At 36.9% G+C, this 25377-nt stretch overlaps 1 protein-coding gene across 17 annotated transcripts in view; it reads left to right on the forward strand.

The window, feature by feature from the left end:
• NOL4 (nucleolar protein 4) overlaps positions 1-25377 on the forward strand; it is a 557406-nt gene that overhangs the window by 211214 nt on the left and 320815 nt on the right. For 14 of the 17 annotated variants that reach the window (XM_086372830.1, XM_086372837.1, XM_086372831.1 and 11 more), the window contains one exon: positions 3281-3430. In XM_086372830.1, coding sequence (XP_086228956.1) covers positions 3281-3430 — 150 coding nt within the window. Of the gene's footprint in view, positions 1-3280; positions 3431-4419; positions 4461-25377 lie in introns of all 17 variants that reach the window. The other 3 variants (XM_086372842.1, XM_086372845.1, XM_086372841.1) reach the window with 1 other exon arrangement.

A 25377-nucleotide genomic window follows, 5' to 3' on the forward strand; every position in this document is an offset into this window, starting at 1 on the left:
ATGTTGAGCTTTAAGCCAACTTTTTCACTCTTCTCTTTCCCTTTCATCAAGAGGCTCTTTCATTCTTCTTCACTTTCTGCCATAAGGGTGGTGTCATCTGCATATCTGAGGTTACTAATATTTCTCCCGGCAATCTTGATTCTAGCTTGTGCTTCCTCCAGCCCAGTTTTTCTCATGATGTACTCTGCATAAAAGTTAAATAAGCAGGGTGACAATATACAGCCTTGACGTACTCCTTTTCCTATTTGGAACCAGTCTGTTGTTCCATGTCCAGTTCTAACTGTTGCTTCCTGACCTGCATACAGATTTCTCAAGAGACAGGTCAGGTGGTCTGGTATTCCCATCTCTTTCAGAATTTTCCACAGTTTATTGTGATCCACACAGTCAAAGGCTTTGGCATAGTCAATAAAGCAGAAATAGATGTTTTTCTGGAACTCTCTTGCTTTTTCGATGATCCATCAGATGTCGGCAATTTGATCTCTGGTTCCTCTGCCTTTTCTAAAACCAGCTCAAACATCTGAAGTTCACTTTTCATGTACTGTTCACTGTTCAAGCTGAAGCCTGGCTTGGAGAATTTTAAGCATTACTTTACTAGTGTGTGAGATGAGTGCAATTGTGTGGTAGTTTGAGCATTCTTTGGCATTGCCTTTCTTTGCCATCATAGTCAACAAAGAGTCCAAAATGCAGTACTTGGATGCAATCTCAAAAACGACAGAATGATCTCTGTTCGTTTCCAAGGCAAACCATTCAATATCACAATAATTCAAGTCTATGCTCCGACCAGTAATGCCGAAGAAGCTGAAGTTGAACAGTTCTATGAAGACCTACAAGACCTTCTAGAACTAACACCCAAAAAAGATGTCCTTTTCATTATAGGGGATTGGAATGCAAAAGTAGGAAGCCATGAAACACTTGGAGTAATAGGTAAATTTGCCCTTGGAGTACAGAATGAAGCAGGGCAAAGGCTAATAGAATTCTGCCAAGAGAACGCACTGGTCAGAGCAAACACCCTCTTCCAACAACACAAGAGAAGACTCTACACATGGACATCACCAGATGGTCAACACTGAAATCAGATTGATTATATTCTTTGCAGCCAAAGCTGGAGAAGCTCTATACAGTCAGCAAAAACAAGACTGGGATCTGACTATGGCTCAGATCATGAATGCCTTATTGCCAAATTTAGACTTAAATTGAAGAAAATAGGGAAAACCATTAGACCACTCAGATATGACCTAAATTAAACCCCTTATGATTATACAGTGGAAGTGAGAAATAGATTTAAGGGACTAGATCTGATAGACAGAGTGCCTGATGAACTACGGATGGAGGTTTGTGACATTGTACAGGAGACAAGGATCAAGACCATCCCCAAGAAAAAGAAATGCAAAAACGCAAAATGGCTGTCTGAGGAGGCCTTACAAATAGCTGTGAAAAGAAGAGAAGCGAAAAGCAAAGGAGAAAAGGAAAGATATAAGCATCTGAATGCAGAGTTCCAAAGAATAACAAGGAGAGATAAGAAAGCCTTCCTCAGCAATCAGTGCAAAGAAATAGAGGAAAACAACAGAATGGGAAAGACTAGAGATCTCTTCAAGAAAATTAGAGATACCAAGGGAACATTTCATGCAAATATGGGCTCAATAAAGGACAGAAATGGTAGGGACCTAACAGAAGCAGAAGATATTAAGAAGAGGTGGCAAGAATACTCCGAAGAACTGTACAAAAAAGATCTTCATGACCCAGATAATCAGGGTGGTTGATGATCACTGACCTAGAGCCAGACATCCTGGAATGTGAAGTCAAGTGGGCCTTAGGAGGCATCACTATGTAAAAAGCTAGTGGAGGTGATGAAATTCCAGTTGAGCTATTTCAAATCCTGAAAGATGATGCTGTGAAAGTGCTGCACTCAACATGCCAGGAAATATGGAAAACTCAGCAGTTGGCCTTATATAAAACTTTATATATATATAGTTATTTAATATCCTGCTTTAGGCACTACTGCTTCTGAGCTCTATTATAAACCAGAAACAAATCAATAAAATAAAATGAAACTAACAAAAAACATCACGCAATTTGCTTTCAGTTTTGCAGTGAACTTAGTCTGCCAGCACTGTTGTTGAAAGAGGCTTTGCCATTTGACTCATTGACTGTGAAATGATTTTGCTCAGGTTAATCACCTTCGTCTGTTGTGTGCCAGCACTGATGGAAATACAGTGTTACTTCAGGTTGAATAAGGTTTGAATAAGAACACTGTCTGAATGTGTGTGTGTGTATTTGTAAGTAGGAAAACCTTTCACCTTAGAAATAAAAATGTATCTATGATGTCGTCAATATTAGACTAAGGGTTAAAGGATAAAAATGGGTGCTCTAGAGATAGGTGGTACTTGGGAGCCTCCACTCAGAAGTAGTGAATTCTTTCAGGTGGAGCCATGTAAGATTAAATTTATTTCTTATCTCATTCAAAGCTTACTATTTACTCTTCTCAATCACGTACGGGAACTTTTAGCTCATTGTGGTCTTTCTCTCTGCCATGATGAATCCCCTTCTTCAGCATACTGTCAAATTCTGTTTCTTCTATGAAGGTGCTTTAGTCAGAGATGACATCTTTATTCTCTGAATTGCCCTAGTACTTATATTTTTATCATGATCATCAGAATGGCAAAAGCCACGATTTACTGACTGTTCACTAAATGTCAAACACTGGGTTATATCCCGTACATACATTATTTCATTTAATGATTACAGTTCTGTTAAGTAAGCAACATCCCTATTTTATGGGTAAGAAAACAAATTTAGAGAGGTTTAGGTGATTTGCACAAAATACACAACTTCTGAGTGGATGATCCAAATTTTACACCTAGATAATCTCTAGAGCTCACAGTTTTAACCTTTAACACATACTATCTCTTAGTCTAATCTGGATAGAAGAATAGATGAATTTTCTTTCCTAGACTCTATGATATTACGGTAGAGGTTTCATATTATTTCTTTTCTCTAATAACAATGTCCAGTACCCAGGGACACAATAGATATTTACTAGATAAATCAATCTTTGTTGGCATGATTAAATCTGCCAAATATCTCTTTCATGTTTCTTAAAGTTTTATATGTAAATAAAGTATAAAACAAGATATTCAATCACATGTTTTCAATTTTCCTATCTAGATGATTTGGTTCGGTTTATCAAAATGCTTTTGTATAATGAAATTTATGTGTTAATCTTATGTATTTAATACATCTTTATTAATCTTATGCCTTTTTTTTTTGGTTTTGTTTACAGGATGGCGTAGGGGTAGATGAGAAGCTATCTTTGCGGCGGGTAGCTGTGGTTGAAGATTTCTTTGACATTATCTATTCAATGCATGTGGAAACAGGGCCAAATGGAGAACAAATTCGGAAACACGCTGGACAAAAGAGAACTTACAAAGCAGTAAGTTGAGAAATGAAAATAAAAGAGAAAAAAAGGCATGCATTTTGAAATTTGATATTATATACTTGCTAAAGTTGGGTTAATTATGAATATTCTATCTTCAACATAAATTTTACTGTATCATGGTCATACCCAGCATTTAAACTATTATTATTACTGATTTTATTTTTGTTGTATGTTCACTAAGTTTATTTCATATAGTTCAAATGTGTTTTTAGTGTTATTTTTTTAAAATAAGCATACAATGTGGTTAGTCCCAGTTAAATGCCCACATGGGAAGAATATTTGTATTATATGTTCAATACATAATATATTTTCAAATCATACAATATAAATTATGTACTGGAACAGATGAATGTTTTACTACTACTATTGTCTTAACTGTCCTTCCCCTTCAAATCATATTAATATGTTCAGGTATTTCTTATTTAATAATTATAATCACATGAATAAGAAAATTTTATGTCCTCTTCTTATATTACCTTGTATTAAATACATTTACCCTGAAGGGTATGCATTTCTTAATTTTCCAGTATAGATTATTTTTAAAATGTATTATTTTTATAGTCTAATGCCCTTGATCAATTAAAAATGAAAATATATAATGTTTTTATTGTAAATTATCTAGAATACAGATTTAATTAACTGTTAGACTTTGAAATATTTACTGTCAAAATGAAGTTATATATTATTTCTAAAGTCTCTAATTATACTTACTGTTCGATCTAAACATTTTATTCTAGTTTTTAATTTAATTAAACATTTTATGAAATCATCTTATTATAGATAATTCATCCTTTCTAGGAAAATTGAACAGTAAATCATTCTTTTCCAATATGAGCAAGTGTACATCAGAAATACTTTATCAGCAATCAGAACAATATCCTTTTTTTATGATTCTTATTGAACTTTGCTTTTGGCTACCTTTATATTAACTGTTTTCAGCTATATTTATACACAATATCAGTCTGGATCCATTTTTTTTTCAGATACAGAAAAATGTGTGAAATGCTCAAAGTTTCAAATACAGGTACATATGTTTGAAAATTAGCTACTGAGCATAAGAAATAGCTTCTTTTCCATAACTATTTTTTGCTATATTTCCAGGATCATATTGAATCTTAGTTGCATAATAACCCCTAATACATGTTGTATTTATCTCTCCTTCTCTATGGTTTTGTTTCTTGGCTGTTTCCAGATTGCATGGTTTGTGGGCAGGCACTTTTGTAAGTTTCCTTACATAATTCTGCCACATAAACTTTCTTTTGACTTACATATCCTAGGAGACATTTTTATCATGACTAATGACAATAATCTAGCTTCTTAAATTTTTTTTGTGCAAATTAATATTACTGAACATACTCATTTTGCCTGTCTCCTAAGCCAGGGCTGTATCTCTAGATACTAATAGGAGAAAAAATTATATATTGATCTACTAATATCACTAACTGTATATTCTTATGGTAATGATAATTCATTTTTACAAAATAGCTACCTGAACTTGATAGGACTTTGTAAGGTAGGAATACATAAGTTCAATTGTATTAAATGAAAGCAAACCAACAAAAAACCCAAGTAGCTTCATTGTCAGTAATCATATGGCAGCCAAATCTGTGTAGGTGCCAAAAGCAATTGAAAGTGATTTAATCTTTGAAGTGCATTTACTAGAGACTTTAAATTAAAATAAAAATAGATCATAGACCCAAATCTCTCATCCTATGTTTTACTAAATGTAGAGACACTGATCTACTGCCATAAAACATGCTAAATCCTTCCAATTAATTGGTAAATACATTTCCAATATATATCATTTTGCATTAACATTTTGGAGACATTTTCTGCATTTTGGAGTAGAGATAGATACCAACTTTGAACATACTAATAGTGTCTGAAGCATCACCCATTCCCTCTTGAGAATGTCCTTTTTGAAGATCCTTCTCTTTGCCAAATTTAATTTTTGTTTTTGCAATTAAAGTATTCTCACCTTTTCCTAATACCACAAAGGTTTCTTCTGGCCTAATCTTTTGCCTTCTGGTATCTCTCGATTGAATCCTAATTAGAAAACATTTCTATTTTATGGAGTAATAATATATCATAGGGGAAGAAAAAAAACAAACACTGCTGCATTGCCAGCAAAACTGTACACACGACTCTATAATGAATTTAAGTCTAATGTTAAAAGCTAATATAAGTGTTCAACTAATGGGACATCACACTAAATGTAATTTGAAATGAAATGGTTTAGTGCTGTTAGGGCCCTAGACTGTTGGGTCAGAATTTAGTTCTCAATGCTAATGCTGGAATTGGCTAGTCATTGGTAAAATTAGCTAGATACCTACTGCAATTATAATGGTTCCCATTAAGATTATTTTCTATTTCTAACACATTGGCTCATAGAACATGCATGATTATGTTTATTGACTTTCTTTTTCTCCCTTATGCTACATAGCCAAGAAACTATACTTATACAACTAATCATTAAAACGTGTCATATTGTCTTAATAATATTACCAATAGATTTAGTGGTCATTTTATTTACTTTGCCTTTTTTGCAAATCTTTTCTGTGTTTTCACTCTGCAGGAAATGGTGGTCCTTTAATATTGGATTAACTTCTGAATGCCATTTGTTTTTACCTATCTGCAGTATATCATTCCTTGAAATATCTAGTCATTATACAACTTAAATTTTATCGCAATCTGATCTGACTAGAGATAAAATTGTAGGGGGTGTTCTGCTACTTATGAGCTCTTTTTAAAAATCCACATAAAATGACACATTTTAGGAATATGTAAAGGCTATCAAAAATAATTTTTTCAGCCATTGTTGAATTCTAGTGTCTTTTAGGTATTTTTTCCCTTTCATTTGTCTCTCTGTATAAACCTTCATTGGTGCATTGAATGTGTTTCCTTCAATATTTTTGAGTTGATTATATACATTAACAGAGTAGAGAAGAAGTGTGAATCATTCAGATATCACTTACATTTGAACTTAAATATATCTTTGTACTGAAGATTGAATGCAAGTATACTTAGCAGGTTGGAAAGTGACTTCAAAATTAATTGTGTAACGTTGTTTAAAAAAATCATGAATGCAGGAAGCTATCTTCCAGTCCTTAACTTTTCTGAAGTCTTTAACTATTGTCTGAATTCCACCTTCAGGAAACAGCTCTTCTCCAGTTGTGTTTTATCTCTTGCATTTTGTCACAGGCTAAAGCACAGTTGGCTTCCCAGAAAGGTGTCTTTAGTTAGGGTCCAATTAAAGGATAAAGTTTCAAAGCTCTTTCTTGCTAAAATAAAATCAAGTGGTGGAAATACAGGAACTAGTGAGAAAAGTCAGTGTTTTCAGTAGACAGAACAGTCTGCATATATACGTGTAAATGTACACATACACATGTAACTTGTGGTGTGAAACAGTAAGTTTACACGTATTACTCACATACAGAGCTGCCAATAATTGCATTCATTTAATTCCGAATGGAAAGCATATGCTACAGCTACCAGAAAGTAGAGCAGAAGCCAGGCAGACTCAGTTTTAAATTTCAGATTTAGTACTTCCTCTCTGTGCCTCTTTGGGCCACTTATTTATTTTTTTATTTTTTTCCCCTCCTGTTTAGATAATGATATACATGGCATGGTAAAATAAATAAATCAGTTAATATTCATGAAGTGCTTGATTTGTGGTCAACTTTTGAATAATGCTATTTCTCCTTTAGCCAGTCACTAGTCTTGTACCAGGTAGAAGGACAATCAGCATAGCTCCATCATTGTCCTAATTATAATTATGGATGTAATTTCCTCTGCTTGCCCCAATGCTTCCATGTTGGGAAAGAGAGGAAAAGTCATGACTGAGGCATTATTTTGTGTACATCTTATAAATGTCACAGTCTCTGACAGTCCACAGCATAACCAACAGCATATGGTTTGACCAGGCTGAAGGGAAGAACGGAAGTAAGCCAGGATCCCTTTGTTTACAACCTTTCCTGCTAGATGATGTTTCTGAGAATTTCAGTTATTTCTTTGCTTCTTCCCAAGTTCCAGTCTTATGTTAATTTTCAATTACTCTTCTGAAAAATTTTAAAACTGGCTCTCTTTAAATAATTTACTTTCAATATGAATAGAATATTCCTATTCAGGGATATTCATGGGCAGAGAAATCTGGTGGGCTACAGTCCATGGGTTGCAAAGAGTTGGACACGATTGAGTGACTGAACAGCAACATTCAGGGACATACTATAGAAAAATAATATATGAGCCAGAATGTCTGTATCCCTATTCTGACTTTAGAAAGGAAAAGTATTTATTTTTTTCAGGTCTTGTAACACTTAACCTTAAAACCTAGTCAGCATCATTTTTATCCTGTTCTTTTTTTATTAATATCTATAGGTTTGGTGCCTTTACTGCTAAGTGGGATATTTTAACTTGCACTGTTTGGGCTAGTTTGTTATGTCAACATTTTCAGAATTCTTGTCAGTTGAGAATAAGAGGAATGACAAAAAGTTGCAACCATTTTTACTGTCCAAAAAAAAAACAACAACAACAACACTAAATTAAAGTTTTGAGAGTTCCTAGCAATTCATCTACCCTCTATTTGGCTTAGGCCACAGTTTTTGAACATGTGAAATGAGCGGGCTATATTTCTATTTTCTTCCAACTCTGAAGGAATTACAGCAATTTTCACAGTACGTGTGGAGCCATTACTGTACTGGGAGACACAAGGAAAACAGTACCAAAGTGAACAAGTTGGCTGGCACAAGAAGTGTTCAGGGAAATGCCTCCTGCTCTTGATAAAGCAGATTGGCTGATGAACATAGCAGAGAGATAGAAGATTTTGGTTTTATTATTATCTAGAGAGCTCTCTTATAAATAATAATAATGATAGTAATAATCATGAAAAATATCTGTAGTCATTAGACTTCTTTTTTCCAAGTTTTTAAAATAGCAATCAAATAAGAAAGGGGATAAATCTCAAGTGTCGTCAGATTTTCACTGCTCTCCATTTTGTTAAAATTTTTGCAGTAATCTAAATCATGTGGTGAGCAGGCCATTACTAAATTTATAATGTGATTTGAAGCTGCAATGCAACAGATGTGACCAGGCCTCAAATTTCATTGTAAACATAAATGATCCTGTAACCATCAGTCTTGCTTGACTTATAGTCCTGTAGTCTGAGACACTACTGAAATAGCGGGTTATAGTTATTTCTGTGCTTAGTGTCAGGAAGGCCTTGATCTCTGAATATCATTTCCCTTCCCTATCACAATGCCTTAAGTTTATAATTAGAATTTAATTTCTTTGGATTAAACCATTGACTTCTATATCTTTATATGGACTTCACATATCCTTGGGCAAGAGAAGCTAGAGAATAAATTAGGCTGCTAGCAGTCATTGACATTTTGAGTGATCATTTTGTAAATGTGTTTGTCTCTCATATGTAGCTGGGTTTAGCTGAAGAACAGGTAGGCAAGAAATGTGTGACATGCCATAGATAAACTTACTAATGTCCCAAGTAGCACAATCACCCTGGTTTTTGTATGAGTCCTAGTGTGGCATCATGGGTAGTAGTCTTTGGCATGTATGGTATAGAAGTTGAGAACTCGTGTTAACGAGTGTGTGTGTGCTCAGTCACTTCAGTCATGTATGACTTTATGTGACCCCCACGGACTGCAGCCTGCCAGGCCCCTCCGTCCCTGGGATTCTCCATGCAAGAATACTGGAGTGGGTTGCCATGCCTTCCTCTAGGGATCGAACCTGTGTCTCTTGAGTCTCCTGCATTGGCAGGTGGGTTCTTTACCACTAGCGCCACCTGGGAAGCCCATGGTATCAAGATGAGGATGAAAAGCCTCTGCAAACCCCACCTGTTTCTTTTTATGAAATATTTGTAAAAGATGAGAGTATTGTTTCAAAATAGAAAGTATTAGATTAAAAACTATGAACATTAAGTAGATTTCTCAGTGGAGGAACTGCCTAGTCATGATTTACGGATAGAATATCAACATGCTGTGTTCCTGTGCCCTCCTCAGACTCCCTTTTACTATCGTGATTTCTTCCTTTTGCTAACACAGATCCAAGTGCATATATAGGGTGTTTCTGAAGCCAAGGATTAAAGAAAATATTCTCTGGGGCTTGGAATTAATTTTATGTCTGTAAACAATCTTCATGGACCTAATGTGAAAAAAAAAAGCAAAATAATACAGCAGTTAAACAGATATAAGTCCCTGTCTTTTTTATGCAGATGACATTGTTTATTTCTCTTTGTTATTACACCCTGAAATGGCTTAAATAAGCAACTGTTTGGGATATCAAATAGAAGTAGGAAAAAATTTTAATATTCCAAACTCAAATATATTTTATAGACATTTGTAAATATAGAACTCAGTGATTCTGTTATATATTGTCAGTGATCTAAAAATATATTTTATTATTTTAAAACTTACTCGGTTATAACTATTTTATGGTACTTTTGTGTGATTCCTCTTGTTTATTTTATCCAATTTACTTAATGCAATTTTTAAAGGTTACTTTCCATTTACAGTTACTACAAAATAGTGCTTATATTTTCCGTATTGTACAATATATCCTGGAGTCCATCTTATACCCAGTAGTTGGTGCCTCCCTTGCCCCTCATTCTCCCGTTTAGTAGCCACTAGTTTTTTTCTCTATGAGTCTGCTTCTTTTTTGTTATATTCAATAGTTTGTTGTATATTTTAGATTCCACACATACGTGATATCACACAGTATTTGTCTTTCTCTGTCTGACTTATTTCACTTAATGCCCTCCGAGTCCATCCATGTTGCTGAAAATAGCAAAATTTTCCTTCTTTTTTTCCCCTTTTATTTATACCTAGTGTCAAAGTTAAAAAAAAAAAATGGTGACGTCCCTAATGGTGAGGGGCCATATCCATCTCTCATATTACTGTATAGTTTCAGCTTAGTAAAAGGACCATCTCATGGTTTTCCATAAACGCTTGTTGAAGGAAAAATTTCAACTTGTCTCTGTGAAGTCCTTGAATTTTTGATACCAACTAAGTAGTATAAAGATGTTGCTATAAATGGAGATAATGAAATAAGATCAGAACTGTGGCCCGTGGCTGTAAAGACCCTGCGCTACTCCGTTTGTGTTGACTTGAACAGCACCCAGGATTTCTGCAGTTTTGCAGGCTCTGAATAAGGTAGCAAAGTTATTTAACCCATGTGCCCCCCTCCCTTTGTTTTTCAGGGAAAGTTTTGATGCTCCATTTAATTATGCTATTGTCTTTGAGGCAAGGTATAAACACATCACTTACATTTTCATACATTGGTTTATTTCTTATCAGATACACAGCCATATCCACATATCCCCTCCCCAAGTATAGAGGTTTTATGAAGGTGATTGCTGAGTATTGAAAACAGCTATCAAATTTAAACATGGTACACTTAATATTGGGCTTCCCTGGTGGCTCAGACGGTAAAGAATCCACCTGCGATGTGGGAGACCTGGGTTTGGTCCCTAGGTTGGGAAGATCCCCTGGAGGAGGGCATGTCAACCCACTCCAGTATTCTTGCCTGGAGAATCCCCATGGACAGAGGAGCATGGCAGGCTACAGTCCATGGGGTCACAAAGAGTCAGACACAACTGAGTGACTAAGCACAGAAGCACAGACACATAACTTTAGAGCTTCCTTGGCAGTTTAGACAGTAAAGAATCTGCCTGCAATGCAGGAGACCTAGGTTCCATCCCTGGGTTGGGAAGATTCTCCTGGAGAAGGGAATGGCAACCCACTCCAGTATTCTTGCCTGGAGAATTCCGTGGACAGAGGAGCCTGGTGGGCTATAGTCCATGGGGTCACAAAGAGTCAGACACAACTGAGTGACTAAACACACACACACACACAAAATGTTAAACCTAACTTTCATGTAGGAATACTCATTATTTTTGATAACTCAAAATTACTCAGACTAAGCGTAAGCAGTCAGATGCATAAAACCAACTCAGAAGTAAAAAGTAAATCAGTGGCCTGCAAATTAGAGTTATTAAATAACAATCCTAAAACAGAATAATAATGTTCATTCATTTGTCAGAATTGATTTATTTCTTATACAGCTCTACTGAGAATTAGCCCAGGTGGGCAGAGTAAGAGTGCAAATCCTTTATACTCAAATTTTCTTTTATGTAGTTGAGACCGTCAAAATATTTAAGAACTCATCCAAACCAGTTTATCATCAACTAATGTCACAAATTCTGTCATTGATACTTTTTGTGTTATTGTGAATAGATATATTCCTTGAAAAGGAATTAACCCTTTGGGAAAACATCATTAGTTCTTTATGTCCAGCTTGATAAATTGCTACTTCAGTGCACCCTTGTGGTGAAAATGTGCCAATGCAGCCTTTCAAACTGCCCAGGACAAATAATGCTTTCTAGTGGATGATTTGGAGAAGGCAATGGCACCCCACTCCAGTACTCTTGCCTGGAAAATCCCATGGATGGAGGAGCCTGGTGGGCTGCAGTCCATGGGGTCGTGAAGAGTCGGACATGACTGAGCGACTTCACTTTCACTTTTCACTTTCATGCATTGGAGAAGGAAATGGCAACCCACTCCAGTGTTCTTGCCTGGAGAATCCCAGGGACAGGGAAGCCTGGTGGGCTGCCATCTCTGGGGTCGCACAGAGTCGGACACGACTGAAGTGACTTAGCAGCAGCAGCAGCAGGCAAGTTTTATGCATGCAGTTTTTGCATGTGTTAATTGTAGGGTTGTTTTGAGGCTCATAAGTATTTATGTATGTAAAGGTGTAAATGTAATCATTGGTCCCAACATGATATTTTATGTACACATTTTTATATTTAGAGACATGATATTCTCTAAAAATTCAAAATTGTTTGTGAGGTGACAGATGCCTAAACGCCTTTTTGTCTACTAACTAGATGTCGAGCAGCCTCTTTGTTTGTATCATCTATGTCCTCAGTGGCCCGTGGAAAACATCCCCCCGTGTTTTCATTCATGACTTTTCCAGAATTGAAAGTACTATTCACTAACTTCATCTGCAGCAGTTTTACTCATTTTGTAAGTAACAAGTGTCATCCTTTTCCTGTTTTTTTTTTTTTTTTTTCTTCTGTTCATCTGCTCTTCTCCTCCCCCTCCCCTCCCCCTCATTTTCTGGGAATGTCCTCTGCCATAACACAGCCGTGGTTGAGCATGGCTCTGCTCCTTGGCCCTAGCAATCAGAAAGGAGGTGAATAGTGAAAAAATGGATTCCAAGAATTGGAATTCAGAACAAATTTTTTTTTTAGTATTTGGTGTTCAAATATTTTTAGGCATTCCTGGGCACTGTGATTTGGTATATGAAATGTATCCATTGATTTGCACAGTTATTTGTACAGTCTAAAGCAGCATTTCTCAGTAGGGCACTACAGACTTCGGGACCAGATAGATGGCATTGCCCCAGGTACTCCAAGATTTATCCTTAACCCCTGAGTGCTAAGTTCCAGCAACACAGTTCTAGTTATTCCTTGTTTTCAAAAGTCACCCTGGTGTGCCTGACACACAGTGAGGCCAAAGAAACCAAAATGCTGGAGCAGAGAAAGTTTTATTGCAGGACCACACAAGGAGACGAGTGGTTGGTGCCCTAAATCCTCTGAACTCCTCACAGACTCTGCACATTGCATATGAAGCAGAGATACACTTTGCTGACAAAGGTCCCTAAAGTCAAAGCTATGGTTTTCCCAGTTGTCATGTGTGGATGTGAGAGTTGGACCATCAAGAACGCTGAGCACCGAAGAATTGATGCTTTTGAACTGTGGTATTGGAGACTCTTGACAGTGCATTGGACTGCAAGGAAATCAAACCCGTCAGTCCTAAAGGAAATCAGTCCTGAATATTCATTGGAAGGACTGATGCTGAAGCTGAAGCTCCAATCCTTTGGCCACCTGATGCAAAGAACTGACTCATTGGAAAAGACCCTGATGCTGGGAAAGACTGAGGGCGGGAAGAGAAGGGTGTGACAGAGGATGAGATGGAGGGGTGGCATCACTGACTCAATGGACTTGAGTCTGAGCAAAGTCAGGGAGATGGTGAAGGACAGGGAGGCCGGCATGCTGCGGTCCATGGGGTCTCAAAGAGTTGGACACGACTGAGCGACTGAGCAACAACATGAGGGTTGTGTGACTCACGGCTCTCCTTAGTAAAGTGAAGCCTAAGCGTCTCCATTTTTCTTGTTTCTCCTAAGATGGCTAAATCTTGACTGTTTTGGGTGACTGTGGCAGCAATATTCTTGACTACGTGTTTTAAAAGAAGTACTACCGTCCCTCTGTGGGGCTTAGTAAGGGTAAACTTAAACCAAGGAAGCTGAAACAGGAACCCATGAGAACTTGACCATGCCACTGAATTTTGGACCAAAAAAAAGTGGAATTCAACTTGTTCTTCCCTAAGCCCCAGCAAAAACACTAATATATCACAGAAGATAGAGGAAGTCAATTTCCCCACACTTCCATGTGTGCAATTCTATATTTAATGAAGCTATTCATGCTGCAAGTCACTGAATAAACATTTGCTGTGTGGAGTCATTTTATTTACATGCAACAGTTAGGGATTCTCTTTATTTTACTTTTAGGAGCCATGTATGGAGAAAAACTTTTTTAGTGTCCATCTGCTCACTTTTTTTTTCATCTAATATAAAGATTCTCTGTTATGACAATCTGTTCCTTAATAGCCAGATATTCTAACAGAAGAAGAAACACAAAAACATTACCCACAACTTTGGAAATATAATTCCAGTTTATTGGACTCTCTTTTTGCTGTAGTCACATTTGCGCAGTTCATGGCTATTTTAATTATTGCAAAATACAACTCCAAGTTAAAGCTGTTCATCATTATCATAAAGATGAAAATAGAAAATAAAGTTCTTTTCTGCAAAGCAGTATAGCTAAATTTTAAGTGTCATCAGTGAAGCAAAAACTATTTCTTATAAAAATGAATTAGCTATAATTGACTTAGATAATTTCTATTTCTTGTTTGCCTGCATCCTGATTTGCTAATGTACGGTGATGTCATGCTCAGCTCATGCGATGTGGCCCTGGAAGGGTGTTACCTCTCTCTTTTCCTCCTCTGGTTTCTTTTCATCATATAGCATATTTCTGTGCCTCTGCCCAAGTTCACTGCCTTTGCCTCTTTCTTTGCCCTTGTACCCTTTCCCTAGCCCTGGAGGCTAGACTGCACTTGATTCCATTTTTATTCCCCTCGCCCTTCATCTGAAACATTTGCCTCAGAGTTCCAACTTGCTTTTAGCTGTCTAAAGTTTGACCTGAACTGTCTAAGAATAGTCTTGCCCGCTTTAGACCTCCTTTGAATTTGCAGCCTTCCTTTTAAACTCGACCACATAACCACCATCTTCTCTCAACACCACAGCAAATGTCTTTGCACCGACAGACTGTATTCCTGTGCTTTAGACTAGTATTTTTCACATTATGTGTCATGACCCATTCGTGGATTTTCAGGTGAATGTAGTGAGTTGTGATAACTTTTAAAAAAAAGAAATAGAGAACATAAATGATATGTTTTACTGTAGAAATGTGTATATGTGCTAGCTTAGGATGTAAAATACATTTCTGCCTGTGCTGTTGGTCTAAAAAGTTGGAAAACATTGCTTTCAGTGAGCACTGTGATTTCAGATTGCCTGCAGATGCCCAGTAATCACTTCCACCTACCCTGCTTCTCGCTTCTGCTCTTGATATATTCTTAGATCTTCCTGGCACAACAGTTTGTTCCACATTTAAAATTATCTTTGGGCTCTAACCCATATTTTCATTCATCTCAGTTAAATGTACCCTACAAGGTTTCCAGATTTAACAAATAAAGATACAGAATGCTCAGTTGTATTTGAATTTCAGATTAGCAATAATTTTAATATGTTATTCCCAATATCACATGTTTATCTGGAATTCACATTTAATTGTGAGTGTTGTATTTTATCTAGGAACCTTTGTGTGCTAAGTTGCTTCAGTCATGTCTGACTTTGTGCAGCCCTATGGGCTGTAGCCCCCCAGGCTCCTCTGTCCACGGGATTCTCCAGGCCAAGATACTGGAGTGGGTTGCTGTGTCCTCCTCCAGGGGCTCTTCCCAACCCAGGGATTGAACCTGCATCTCTTGTGTCTCCTGTTTTGGCAGGAGGGTTCTTTACCAATAGCACCACCTGGGAAGCCCCTTGGAATCTTAATCATATTTAAAAATCAACTCAAGATATTCCTGACTGGGGCACCCCTTAACTAAATGAAAAAGACAAGAGGACCTGATAAATGGGTGTGATGACTGAATATAGAAAATGATCAGAGAAGAACAAAGGGAATAGTAGGCACTGATATAAACTGAAAAAGGCATATTGGAGTAATTGATGAATACTGGAGTGGGTAGCCTATCCCTTCTCCAGCAGCTCTTCCCAATTCAGGAATCAAACTGGGGTCTCCTGCATTGCAGGCAGATTCTTTACCAACTGAGCTGTCAGGGAAGCCCCAGCAACAGTACCAGAGTGTAGCAAAATCAGTACTATGGGATTGATAAGAACCCAACCAAAAAGTTGAGCACCCACCACCAGGGGGCAGTAGAAAGTTCGAGGGGGCTAAAGTGCAAACCTGGCAGCATCCTAGTTTTGATATTGAAGATGTTAAGGCCCAGGTGTTCAGTTGGTTAACAGATGTATAGAGGTCAAATAGATACAGTGTAATGGGAAGTCTTGCTGAAATGGCAGTTAGGATTTGGAAGCAAAAATTGCCGAGGGTCAGAGTAAATGCAAATTTGATCAGACAACCTAAATGTCTGCCTTTTTGTTTAACTGATTATGTTGCTATGAATACACTTTTTACCTGAGAGCATTTATGATGAATCCTGATCAAAGCATTTTTTGGAATCACATTAAAATTAGCCAAAAAATTAACAACAAGTGATTATAATGATTTCCTATTTGTTGTTCAGTAGCTCAGTCCTTTCTGACTCTTTGAGACCCTATGGACTGCAGTACACCAGGCTTCCCTTTCCTTCACTATCTCCCAGAGTTTGCTCAAGCTCATGTCCACTGAGTCAATGATGTCGTCAACCATCTCATCCTCTGTTGCCCCCTTCTCCTCCTGCCCTCAATCTTCCCAACATCAGGGTCTTTTCCAGTGAGTTGACTCTTCATATCAAGTGGCCAAAGTATTGGAGCTTCAGCTTCAGCATCAGTCCTTCCAATGAATATTCAGGATTGATTTCCTTTAGGATTGACTGGTTTGATCTCCTTGCTGTCCAAGGGACTCTCAAGAGTCTTCTCCATATTGCAGTTCGAAAACATCAATTCTTTGATGCTCAGCCTTCTTGATGGTCAAACTCTCACATCCATACATGACTACTAGAAAAACCATAGCTTTAACTATAGGGACCTTTGTTAACAAAGTGATGTCTCTGCCTTTTACTACACTACCTAGGTTTGGCATAGCTTTTCTTCAAAGGACCAAACATTGTTTGAGTTCATGGAGGCACTCACTGTCCACAGCGATTTTGGAGCCCAGGAAAATAAAGTCTGCTACTGTTTGCATTTTTGCTCCATCTATTTGCCATGAAGTGATGGGACCAGATGCCATGATCTTCAGTTTTTGCATGTTGAGTTTAAAGCCAACTTTTTCATTCTCTTCTTTCACCTTCATCAAGAGGCTCTTTAGTTCCTCTTCACTTTCTTCCATTAGGAATGTGTCATCTGCATATCTTATGTTATTAATATTTCTCCCAGCAATCTTGATTCCAGCTTGAACTTCATGCAGTCTGGCATTTCACATGTTGAACTCTGCAAAAAGTTAAATAAGCAGGGTGACAGTATACAGCCTTGATGTACTACTTTCCCAACTTTGAGCCAGTCCATTGTTCCATGTCCAGTTCTTGACCTGCATACAGGTTTCTCAGGAGACAGGTAAGGTGGTCTGGTATTCCCAATGCTTGAAGAATTTTCCAGTTGGTTGTGATCCATAGAGTCAAAAGTTTTAGCATAGTCAATGAAGCAGAAGTCGATGTTTTTCTGGAATTCCCTTGCTTTTTCTATGATCCAAGGGAATGTTGGCAATTTGATCTCTGGTTCCTCTGCCTTTTATAAATCTAGCTTGTACATCTGGAAGTTCCATCATGTCTGGATTGTGAAACAGTTACCAACAGTTGGTTTCAATTATTTAATATGGCCAAGAGTATTAGTGGTATAGAACCATACCTAGCAGTATTCAGGGATAATTTTAGTGCCTATGCCTTTAATAGATATTTGTTCAAGGTTTAGGTGAAAAATGTCTTCACCTATGTAAGACTGTTTCCATGTGCCACTCCCCTGATTCAGAAGTTCCTCTGTAGAAGTATAATGATGTTCACTGCTTATCTTTTCTCTTGCATGAACTGAGTAAAAGAAAACTCAAATAAATGTAAGAAAGCCATTGGTTAGACTTTATACTTTCATACCACATCTGTAAAAGTATCTGGGCCAAAAGCTATAGTGTTGGTAAGCTTTATATGTATATGCCATATGTGTGTATATATACATGTATGTTTTTTTCCTAATTCCCTCTCTTTAGATGTATTCAAAAATATACAGTGTGTAAACCAGATAGAGTGGCCCTTATTGAACTGGAGATAATGCCCATAAATAAGATTTTCCTTACTCAGATAGGGATCTCTCTGGACTGTGGTGTCTTTTTGAATCAGGACACATGAGGTCCTGATCCATATGAGTATTTGGATTTATAGACTCTATTCAATTACATTTTAATTTTATTAGTTTTAAAAAATAAATTTTCTGCATCTTCATTATGCAGTTATGTACATTGCAAGTGGTATGTGATAAAACATCATAATGAATGAAGTGAATGAAAGTCACTCAGTCATGTCCGACTCTGTGACTATGCAGTCAATGGAATTCTCCAGGCCAGAATACTGGAGTGGGTACCCTTTCCCTTCTCCAGGGGATCTTCCCATCCCAGGGATCGAACCCAGGTCTCCTGCATTACAGGAGGACTCTTTACCAGCTGAGCCACAAGGGAAGTCTAAGAACACTGGAGTGGGCAGCCTATCCCTTCTCCAGGAGATCTTCCCAACATTGCAGGTGGATTCTTTACCAACCGAGCTATCAGGGAAGCCCCAAATACCACAATATTAAACATTAAATACCACAATAGGGTTATGATAAATGTCATTATGAGACTGTTTCTTTATACGTGATCTCAAGAGTTTCACAGCAGAGAATGTTAAATATTGGGCCCCAAAGGCGAGTTCTTCCATGGGTTTACTGTATGATACTTTGCAAAAAAAAAAAAAAAAATTCTAATGTTACTATTCCAGTGAAATAAAGGTGTTATTTCTTTTTTAAAAATTCACTTTATAAAGCTAATGTGGTGAAGGTAATTTCAAAAGTAGTGCGATTAAACCAACTTTATTTTGCTCTAAAATTCAGTGTCTGAAATGGAGCACACTGTTTACAAAGGCATCAAGCTGTGGAGTAATGTTACTTAACAATGAAATTCAGTACTTGCCTACTATTTTTCCAAATTATTAACATTTAGTAGCAGCAGCAGCAGCACTAATTCTGATTATTTTTGCTAAGACCTTAGTGAACTTAGGACAAAATGGTGTGATTCTGGTTGATAACTCTTATGATTTTAGCATTTTTTGTTTGCTAATGCTCATGATTTACCCATGTCAAGCAATGTCTCTATTTTAGTGCATGTGTTAGGTTCAAATCTTAGACCAACAATAGCTTCTCTGCTGGTGAATGTCTTGGAACAATTACAGTCTTATTCCTTTAGAAATAGGTTATTTACACTCCTTCTTGTGTGTGTGTGTGTTGCTCAGTCATGTCAGACTCTTTGTGACCCCATGAGCTGTAGCCTGCCAGGCTTCTCTGTCCATGAAATTCTCCAGGAAAGAATACTGGAGTGGATTACCATTCCCTTCTCAAGAGGGTCTTCCCGACCCAGGGATCAAACCCTGTCTCTTGCATCGCAGGCAGATTCTTTACCATTTGAGCCACAGGGAAGAAGAACTCCTTCTTGTGCATTCTATTAAAAATGGACCTCCTCTGCATTTAGTTGCTGGCTGTTAAAATATTACAGCATTATGACAAAGCCATTACTTTAGCCTCAGTTCTGTTGGAACAGAACAGATGGCCAGTTAATTTCCTCCAGGTGGAGCTCTGTATTGTTACTGCAGTCTGATGTGTTTCTTGTGGAACTCTGTAACCTGAGACAAGGTACAGAGCCCTTGACTGGCCCTTATATTCAAAAGGGTCACCGCAAACCAGTCGGAGCATTTTATACTTTAAAGAACCTCACTCCAGGGAACATTATAAACATTTTAGTATAATTAACCTATGCTGTGAGGTTAATATTCCAACTCTTACGGATGAGACAGTCTCTCTCTTTCATTTTTAATACTGATGACCAGGAGAGGCTGTAAAATGTGGTGATCAAAACTGAATAAAAGGTAGGCTCTGAAACCAGAGCTTGTCTCTTCTTGTTTGATAAATTGTACAACCTCTCTGAAGCTTAGTTTCCTCGTCTGTTAAACAGAGATGATAATGGTGATGATAGGCATCTATCCCTGGGACTGTTGTGAGCATTAAACGATAAAATCCATATAGAATTCTTGCTTAGTATAATTATTATTAAGTACCCAATTAATGGGAAACACACACATAATATAATTTTAGGAAAGCATTTCCTTTTCTGCAAAATAGCCAAAAAAAGTTAAAAGTTGTCACAGAGTTAACAAGAACCCTAATTTAGAGAACTGTCAATTCTCTACCATTTCAGGAGCCAAAGAATTGCAGGTTTAGGGACAAGCTGAGTCAGTTTTGGGGACCTTTCTATTGAAAATGCTTGGAAATTCAACACAGTTAAAATTAGAATTCTTAGGACTGGGCAGGAAGGACAGGACAAACAGTCCCGTTAAAATAATTTTTGTCTGTTATCAATTTTGCTGTTAATTTGCAAAACCTTATGGCTCGAGTTAATGAGATAACCTTGGATCGTGTAACTGTGACTCCCGCAATCTGGAAAAGTATAGCAAAACAACAGTTTTTATTCACTTATTGGTTTTCTTTTAAAATGTTTTGACTTTTACTAAGCTCCTATTTTACTTTTTTTAACTTTTTATTTCGTGTTGAAGTATAGCAATGCTGTGACCGTTTCAAGTGCACAGCAGAGTGACTCAGTCATACATATACAAGTGTCCGTTTTCCCACAAGCTCACCTGCCGTCCAGGCTGCCACGTAACATTGAGCAAAGTTCCCTGCACTGTACAGAGGTCCTTATCGGTTACCATTTTAAATATAACAGTTTCTTATTAAATTATTTTGAGTAATTAATTTCAAAATTTTTCTAATTTTGTATTACCCACATAGTCAGATCCCAGAAAGAAAGGAGACTTATTTCTGAATATAAAACTGTGCTATTCCAAAGTAAATGTAAGAAGACTTTAGGAATTACGTATATGATCAAATTTATGAGATTTGGACACTCATTTAACTGTGATTGACTTAAAATTTCAGTTCTTTTGAATAAGTTACAGTTTTACCTTAATAAGTTTTTGAGGGGAAGGTGAGTGGCACTTGGGAACTGCCATTGGTTTGATACTTTTTGGATTAAAAAACTGTTTCTTCTTCCTTCACAAAGGCAGGGGCATTGGCAAGGTAAAAATGCTCATCCTCCTTTCAACTACAGTATTTGTCAGTAAACATTTCAGAAATAAGTTCCTGATAGTTTTTTTACATTTTATATTTTAACCCACAAGTGTGTAAGATCAATAGCAGTGCCCCTTACAAGGCTTAATAATTAGATACTCTTCAGGTGGATAGGTTTATCATTAGATTACTAATATCATCTTGGTTCTAAATGCTGTCCATTCATAGATGCTACAGTTTAGTTATTTTTATGTAGAAGTATTACCATATTTTTAAATTGGAGAGGTGATTTATACTTCTTAGAATGCTAATACAATTTATTATTTTCAGCATTCCTGATGAGTTCTGGTCCTAACGGATTTAGAATATAATGTGTTCATTGAAGACACTATCAATGTTGTCTAATACACAGATGAATTAAACTCTTTAGAAGTGATAAGCAATGAAAAAGGTGCCATAACATTCCCAGCATTCAACCATAGCTAATTTGATGTTAAAAAAAAATAGGAAAAACAGCGTGTGAGGGCTCTCTGTCTATGACACCAGTCACCCCATTGATCGCCAGGGATGATTCGACTGATCTGGCTGACGAGGCGGGTGTATTTTTCCTTCCTCACCACTCCAGGTGCCTCCTCCCAAAACTGCATGCTCAACTGAAGAGCGTGACCTGCCCCACATGCATGCTCTGCCGTGAAAAGCGTGATCGACCCAAGGGACGATCATCCCTTGGCCAAGGGCATATGAGTAGCTGTGCTCCCCTGCCAGAACCTCCCCACACGCTCCCAAGGTCCATATGTAGGAGAATGTAGGATAGTCAAGCTTCCAAGACTCCAGACACACCAAATGAGGCGCCACATGTGGCAGCCTGCCTTTCTTAAAAAGCATCAATGAATCTTACAAATCTTTAGCCACAACTCAGGTTGAAGGAATATTTAAAACAGATATATTTTAAATATATTTAAAATAGATAACTGACAAGGACTTACTGTATGCACAGGGAGTTCTGCTCGATATTCTGTAATAACCTAAATGGGAAAATAATTTGAAAAAAAATAATAGAATTAATTTTAAAAACTTAGTATGTATATCTATAGAGCTTTGTAGCTATAATAATACTTATAATAAAAAAATATGGCAGTGATAGCAGGAAGAAAACAAAAGTTCCCAAGTCCCAACTCTGGTAACACTTTGGGGTTTGGGGCAGGTTGGGCTTTTTCTTTTTTTTACAATATCAAATTTTTGAAAATCTATTTTGAGGTTCCTGCTTTCCTTGGACCCTATGCATTTGTCTAACCTGTCTGTTGGATGAGCCCACCATGGTCCCTTGAGTGTATGGAAATAGACCAGGACCAAGACATCCAGTTTCAAGTTCCAGCTCTTTGCTTTGCCCTCTCTTGTGTAACAGTGGCAGTTTATTTAACCTCTTGTACCAATGGATCCTCTTATCAAGGAATTCCTGTATTTTAGGTATCCACTACCTAAATAATGGATACAAAACTCAGTGAAAAGCAATATACACATCTAAGAAACCAAGTCTGGATTTATAGAAAATAACATTTCTAAGAAAGAGATGCCTCATAGTTATTCACATAATGAGGAGTGTGAGTTCATTAGTTTGTAAGATTGAATATGACTACGTTCTAGTCCTTCCTTTGGATGTTTATTGTTGTTACTGGCAATATATATGACTTGTCACATGGCAGTTGTTTTGTTGTTGCTGTTTTTATTGTTTTAGGGTTTCATTCAGAAGGAACGAGGCTAATATCCATTCTAGTGATGTTTTGCTTCTTATTACTAACAAGATGCAGCATTTCTGTGTTGATAAACCAATTCTAAGGAAATATACTCTGTCTTTCCCAGTTATAAAGATATTTCTAAGAATGAATTTTCAAATTAATATCATCCTCACTAGTGTTCTAGAAATGCTCTGTGCCACATATTCAAAGTCTGATTTCTGTCCTAGAAAAAGAGAATTGATTAGATTGGGAAAATGGGTCAAGGAAATAGACATTTATGAATGACATAGTGTTTCATATCATTAATTATAGTTAGTAGAATGGTATTTCACGTATATGAATCAAAATATTTTTCAATTTCTGTCCATTCTAGATTTGATTTGCACCTGTTTTTACATATTTAGGACTTTGATGAATAGACAGCTTGGAAGAACACATCCCTGAGTTTTATCTCTGTTTATGAACATCTGTTTAAAGTTGATTTTACATTTAAACATTCACAGAAGCAGATCCTTTCACCGGGGCAAGGGCCATAGGAGCATTTAGCTCAGGCCTCAAGTTCAAGAGTCTTCATGTAGACTGTCCGTGTAATCTCTGAACGGGGTTATGAAAGGATATTGACAGGACCAAGTGCAGTATTTCATTATGGGCTGTATTTGTAATTATTAAAATGAAAATGTAATTATTCAAATGTACCATAATTTTAGAACTTTTAAAGGACATCTCCTCACTGTTTAAAAATGTTCTGAGAACCGTGGCAGTGGAGGCTGCCTAGGACCCTTAATTTCAGAGACTGGAGAGGAAAGATTCTGGAAAAAGGAGAAGGAAGAATTTTCCCTCTTCACCATCATGGCAGGAGAAATATCCCTTCAGAAATGAGTGTGAGACTTGAAGAGCCTATTCTGAGGGTCTCTTCTCCTCCCTGTGCCTCAGAAGACTCCAGGGTCCTTGGGCTCTGGTGAGCATGAGATGGGGTAGAAAAGGCCTGAGAAGAGTAGGGTGTCTCAGCAGGTCCCCCTATAAAATGGGTTCTGAACACGAAAAAAAGCACCCGCAAAGGGGTGATTTTGTCCACTTACATGACATACAGTGATATGCCTAGAATAATACCAGAGATCAATGTGATACAATACTTACTAAAATATCTTTTCTAAGATATCAGAAGGAATTTTTATTTCATTCACAAATGTACAGATATTTATCCACTTACATAACTTATTTGTGGTCATTACAGATACTTGTTTTTAAGAGTAAAAGTACAAAAGAAATATTAAATATGATTAATGATTAAAACAATTGGAACTAGGTAGTGCTAGGACAAATAATACAATTGAATCAGGTCAATGATAAAACTCTCTCGATGGGATTTCTACACAAGGGCTTTATTAACACTGAGAAAAGGGAAAATTGCAGAGCATCAGGACCATGGAAGCAAACACAGGATCTCTTTTACTCCACCAGTGGGCTATTTTTTCCAATTGAAGATTTCTCTTTTATGTAAGAAAAGAAAAGCATTATTCTTCTCAAATTCTGCTTGTTAATGAATTTACTGATTAGATGTATTAGTTCCAGTGGATTATAACTCCATATTGTTAAAATATGAAGTGTCTGGACAGAGCATGCAGCAGAGACTTAACTTCCAAATTATTATAAAATAGATTTTTAAAGTCAGAAAAAAATTATCTCTAATTAGTTAACTAAATCAGGCTAAAATGCTAGTTCCCTTTGTAAAAATAGATGAATAAAAGTCAAATTTGTGTGTGTGTGTGTGGAGAGAGAGAGTGTGTGAATATTTCTTCACTTTATAACTAACAATATATTTTGATGAAATAGTTTGAAATTTCTCTAATTATTTTTCCTCACAATTCCTATATTACAAGGAAGTTTTTTTAAATCTGAACATCTTAATTTACAAATGATAGTTATATTAAAAATCAGAGTTTCATTGTCTAATCCTAGTAGAGCTGAATGTGTATGGATCATCCATGACTTATTTTCAGTTGTAGACTAATTTCTTCTCTTTCATATTCTTATGGCTTCTTTTCCCTGAGTGTCAAAGTGATAGGCTAAGTGATGCAAACTGATTTTCATGTGAAATCCAGGGTAAAATGCACTTTATAATTTTGGATTTTAGTATGTGAGGTTTCCTTGATGCTGTGCTCCTTCTGTAGCCTGGATAAGCAGAAGTTTCCCCCATGAACATGGAAGGGCCTGTGCAGATTTGTACTCAGTTGAACACAAGCTTCATATTTTCCTTCCTTTCTACAAACTTAAAATACATCAGTGTTCATAACAGCTCTACATGCACCTGAGATAGTGTTATGGCACTTATATCTAATTTACAACTCATTTATTCTTCCTGCTTATCTCATATTTCAGGGACCAGTGTCAGTGTTAGTATGGTGGAAAACTAATGCCCTAATCAGACTCCCTAGCATCCCCGTCAGAGTTAGTGCCAGGTTTTATTCAGTGATGTTTAGCAATCTATCAGTTTCACTCCCAGAATTTTTGCTTTGATGAGAGAAATACCTTGGTTTTTTAAAAGTCAGTGTTTAAAGA

This window comes from Bos grunniens, chromosome 24 (assembly GCF_055505025.1).
Source record: "Bos grunniens cultivar Pamir isolate PY7600 chromosome 24, Bosgru_T2T1.0, whole genome shotgun sequence".
In the NCBI taxonomy this organism is placed as follows: domain Eukaryota; kingdom Metazoa; phylum Chordata; class Mammalia; order Artiodactyla; family Bovidae; genus Bos; species Bos grunniens.